Below are 4829 nucleotides of genomic sequence, written 5' to 3'. Positions count from 1 at the left end.
AGTGAGCTGAGATTGCACTGGGATATGGAGGGTGCAGTGAGCTGAGATTGCACTGGGATACGGAGGTTGCAGTGAGCTGAGATTGCACTGGGATACGGAGGTTGCAGTGAGCTGAGATTGCACTGGGATACGGAGGTTGCAGTGAGCTGAGATTGCACTGCACTCCAGCCTGGTGACAGAGGGAGATTCTGTCTCAAAAAGAAAAAAGCACAAGTCCAGCAGCCTTATGGAGAAGCTGCTAACCCTGATCATATGAACCCTGTCCTGACCACCCCAAACCACTCCCAGGGCCATATCCCAGGTACAAAAAGTTCCTTCTGAAGTGGAAACTAAGGCCCCTCACAGCCTTTATGCATGTATTTCTTCCCAGAACTCCTGGCTATGTTAATAACGTTTTCTTTGGAAACAAATCCTCCTCTTCCTCAGATGAGCCCTTCTCCAGTTGCTGTGGGAGTTTTCTTATTCTAGGCAGAGCTCAGCTGCGGGCTTGGTGGGAGCAGGCAGGTGGGTGGCGCGGTGGTGGGGACGTACCTGTGCCTCTTGTCCCTCAGACTGCCCCCAGGTCCAGTGCGTGCACCCATACGTGGCTCAGCAGCCAGACGAGCTGACGCTGGAGCTCGCCGACATCCTCAACATCCTGGACAAGACTGACGATGGTGAGGCCCAGGGACCTCCCCTCGGGGCCCCCAGGGGACGCCGCATGGAGCCTTGCCCAGCAAGAGATGACGGGGAGGTGGAGAAGCATCACCACTGGCTGAGGGGCGGGTGCCCTGCCATGTCTCTTGCTCCCTGAGACGTTCTGCTTGGACACCGTCCATCCTGGCTTCATTGGCCTTTCCTCAGCATAAAGGAGGAATTGTTTTCAGTGTCTCCCTGTCCTCCCCTAGAGCCGGGAGGCCCCACCTTTCCTCCTTCACAGTGGGCCCAGCCCAAGCAGGTGGCTTCGTGTCCCCTTCCCCTGGTCCTGGCCTCAGCGCCTCCATCACAGTGTGAGGGGACAACCAGGAACATCCTAACCCTGACCTCACCCAGACCCGACCCTGCCCTCACCCAGACCCGTACTTGCAGCTTCAGGTAAGCCTGTGACCACCAGGCTCAGTGCCCCATGTGGGCCAAGAAGCCGCCCCCAGCTCCTGGCCACCCCTGCTGGTGTCATCAGTACCAAGTGAAGTTCCTCCCAGCCCCTGTAGAATTGAACACAGACCGCCTTTCCCTTTTCAAATCACATCCCTGCCTCTACAGTAATTGCTCCTGATCCAAATCCCCAAAGTATACAACCGCATCTTCCCCGCCTCCTCCTCTCCTGCCGGGTCCTGGTGGAAGGCCTCAGGCTGGGACCTCCAGGGGAGGCCTTCTCCAGGGAGTCCCTCTTGTGAGCTGTTCCCAAAGGCCCAGGGGCTCTCCTGCCCTCTTCCCATGGAATATAACTAGCCTGCTCCCCTCCCAAATGAGACCTGCAGAGGGCATGCCCCAGGCCTCTTAGCTCCAATCAGCCACAAGGTCTGAGCAAAGACCTGGTGATCTCCAGGGGAGGGGAGAGGTGGAGAAACAGGGCAGGGAGAAGCCAGGTGACGCTGAGACTACTGGTGTTGCCAGTTCATGATGGGCCCTCTCGACTGACCACACCGGCCCTGAGGAGGCCAAGCCTGGGAGGATCTGCTCAGCAAGAGGCTAATGACACAGTCCAGACCGGCTAACCATGCACTCAGCTGCCACCCCCACCAGCCCCTTGAATGCCCCCAGCTCTTTGGAGTGGCCCTTGGGTCTCCTGGGCTCGTGTAGGGCAGCACAGAATTGCCGAGGGTCCCAGAGCGGGTTCCAAAGTCAATGTGGAACTGCGTGGCACGGAGCAGGTCTTGTTCTGTGCAGATGCCCACGCACCTCCCAGCTTATGGGGGTGAATCCGGTCTGAGCATCTCGGCAGAGGTGTGCAGAGCTGCTGCATTTTGGGAAAGGCCAGCTGGATCCCTAGTGTCCTGCACACAGATGGGGCCCCTGGCTGGGAGGGAGCCTCTGTGCAGCCTGCGCCCTGCAGGAGCACCTAACTTTCCCTCCCTCCCCTCCCTGCACAGGGTGGATCTTTGGCGAGCGTCTGCACGACCAGGAGAGAGGCTGGTTCCCCAGCTCCATGACTGAGGAGATCTTGAATCCCAAGATCAGGTCCCAGAACCTCAAGGAATGTTTCCGTGTCCACAAGATGGATGACCCTCAGCGCAGCCAGAACAAGGACCGCAGGAAGCTGGGCAGCCGGAATCGGCAATGACCGCCCCCCCAGGGGGCCGGCGCGAGCAGGGCCTGCATGAGACCCTGACAGAAGGTGGGGGCTCTGGGAAGCACAGGCCAGCGCCTCCCCAGGTGGCAGGATCTGGCTTGGGGTGCCCGGCCCTCATCCCTGCCCACACAGTGCGTGCTCACGTGTCTTGGCCCCTTGCTCGCAAACTGGATAAAGGGTGCCCAAGCCTCTCCTGATGCATTTGTAAACAAGAAGGTTTCAGCAGTATTACACCATCTCCCTCGTGCCTCCAAGGGGGTGGAAGGGGGTGGGCACGCTCCAGGGCCTCCCGCGCCCCTGGCCCCCAGGACTAGAAGAGGCTTCCAACCCAGAGTGTCCCCGTGGGAGGCTGGCAGAAGGTGACAATTGACATGATTTCCTGCACGCGTCCTCCTCTACCTTGGAAGCAGTTAGAATCCACCAGGCACAGATGGGGCCGCCCTTGCCTGACGGAGCTTGATGAGCAGCCCTTGGTCTCCAGTTCCCAGGACTGAGAGCCCAGCTGCCCCTGTTCACCCTTCCCCGGGCCTCTGCCAGCCTCTGGCTGCACGGTCAGGCCCTGCTCCACAGCAGGCCTGCCAGAGCTTGGCTGGGGACCCCTCCCACCTCTGGCTCCCTGATGGGCTGGAGGTAACTTGTGTCTTCTAGCCCCTTAAGGAGCCCAGGTGTTTTAAGGAATGAATTGGTCACTGCATCTTGTATCGATTATGGTTCTGAGAAAAGCAAATACCACTTTTGGCTGCATTAAAAGAAGCATCATATATAAAATAAAAGAGATGAAGGTCTACTCTTTATTGCCCTGGTACACAAAGGAAGGGGGCGTTTGGTTCCAGGCAGTGAGAGAGGGGCACCCCTTCAAGGCAGGTGGAGGAGGCACTCCCCAAAGGAAGGGCTCGAGGCGGTTTCCCGAGGAGGAAGGAGCAGCCGGGGCCTTGTCTCAGCATGGGAGCAGATTTGGGCCTCCGCTTGTAGGACTCCAGAAACAGAAAGGGCTGTTTGACAGAGCCGGGGACGCCCCTCTGCTGCGGTGGAAGTGAGGACACAGCTTTGGAAGACCGCAGAGGCCCCGAAGTGTCCATGGTGGGGGGCCCTACGGGGATCTCACCACAGGCGTGGGGCTGGGACTTCCGCACTGCCCAGACACAGGCCCTGGGCCCTTCACACCCTCAGCTACCCAGAGCTCCACTCCCGCCCCTCGCCCCAGCTCCACCTCAGCCTGCCGAGGGGTCCTGTGTGCCCAGGACCACACTCTCTGCCAGGACACAGTTTCCCTGCTCTGCAGAACAGGCCTCTGGTTCAGATCCAGTGGGACTTTGTAGCGTCTTCCCACAGGCCACAAAAGGGTGCTCGCTGGTCCTGGGACCTCAGACCCTCTGAGAATCACAGGGATGCCAGGCGTGTGACACTGGTTCCACTGGAGAGGGAGGCCCCCCAGTCCCAGTGAGGGGCTGTGACGCACCCGTTGGTGGGAGAGTGCGTGCAGAGTGAGGAAAGGGAAAGAGGGGGCCATCTCTTGTCCCTGGCGGGGAGGGTTGGGAAGGAGTTGGGTGGCCATTTATCCCCGTGCCTTTTGAGGCTGGAAAACAGCGTGTTGAGTTGGATCATCCGGTCTGATGAAGGCTTTGGTTACTCAAGGTTATGTGAGATGAAGTAAGTTAACCAATTAGGAAAATAGGTCAGTTTCATAGCACTCCTTTATAAGCAGAATCGTTTAACTCAGTATGTTTTGGGGAGACTGGTCAAGTGGGAAGCTGTTAACAGACTTGGATGAGGCCTTGGACCCCATCCCCCAGTGTGTGAGAGGTGCGCGGGCACCACCTGGGCTCCCCGAGTGTCCAGGAGGAGAAAGTCATGGCAGGAAACTGCCATGGGGAGCTCAGGGACACCAAAGAGGCCAAAACAGCTGCTAGAGAAAATGAGTTTTTGAAAAAGAGGAGCAGCTTGCCCTCCAGCAGCATTGCCACTCAGGAATCTTCAGAAGCATTAAGCTGTCCCCAAGGGGTCTGCTGGCCTCCAAACTGTCCAGCCCTTCCCTTCAAAGTCTCTGGGGACGGGGGTAGGGCCCAAGTTCCTGCTTCCCTGCTGCGCCGAGCAGGTTAAATGATCAAAGGATCGACGTTTACATCTCTAAATGCTTCCGAGGTGGGGACCATGGACCAGGCTCCTCACCCTCACTCCGCCCCGACGCTCTGAGAGTGAAGTGGGGTAAGAAGAGCTGGGAAAGCCGTTTTCTCTCCCTGAACAGACGAACTGTAGGCGTGGGGGCTGCCGGTTCGGCCCAGCCAGGCCAGGGGGGAGAGTAGGAAGCAGGGGCAGGCAGCGTCCAGCATCCACCCTCGACTCATCCTGCTCCTGAGGCTCCCTAGGCAGAGGGGTTACCTGCGGGCCTGGGGCTGCGGGTCTGAGCCCTCGGATGGGGCCCTGGCTGCGGGACTCAGAGTCACAAGACGTCCCCCAAAATAACGCGGCCTCTGGCTGGGAGCGCCGACGGCCCCCGCCCTCCCCAAGCCCGGCCTCAGCCTGCTCCTGAGGCTCCCTAGGCAGAGGGGTTACCTGC

At 59.2% G+C, this 4829-nt stretch overlaps 2 protein-coding genes across 2 annotated transcripts in view; one reads left to right on the top strand and one right to left on the bottom strand.

The window, feature by feature from the left end:
* The window catches only part of NGEF (neuronal guanine nucleotide exchange factor), a 137403-nt gene extending 134344 nt beyond the window's left edge, over positions 1-3059 (top strand). Inside the window, exons 14-15 of the mRNA XM_011980246.1 lie at positions 552-656; positions 2073-3059. Coding sequence (XP_011835636.1) covers positions 552-656; positions 2073-2263 — 296 coding nt within the window. The 3' untranslated portion in view covers positions 2264-3059. The remainder of the gene's footprint in view (positions 1-551; positions 657-2072) is intronic.
* Positions 3060-3362: 303 nt separating this feature from the next.
* The window catches only part of LOC105539861 (chromosome unknown open reading frame, human C2orf82), a 9120-nt gene continuing 7653 nt past the window's right edge, over positions 3363-4829 (bottom strand). The window contains exons 4-5 of the mRNA XM_011980328.1: positions 4442-4825; positions 3363-3791 (exon numbers count right to left, since the gene is read on the bottom strand). Of these exons, the coding sequence (XP_011835718.1) occupies positions 3363-3791; positions 4442-4825 (813 nt within the window). The remainder of the gene's footprint in view (positions 3792-4441; positions 4826-4829) is intronic.

This window comes from Mandrillus leucophaeus, unplaced genomic scaffold, assembly GCF_000951045.1.
Source record: "Mandrillus leucophaeus isolate KB7577 unplaced genomic scaffold, Mleu.le_1.0 Scaffold21, whole genome shotgun sequence".
In the NCBI taxonomy this organism is placed as follows: Eukaryota; Metazoa; Chordata; class Mammalia; order Primates; family Cercopithecidae; genus Mandrillus; species Mandrillus leucophaeus.
The sequence above is the reverse complement of the archived record's forward strand: the minus strand, read 5'-3'. Positions and strand labels throughout refer to the sequence as shown.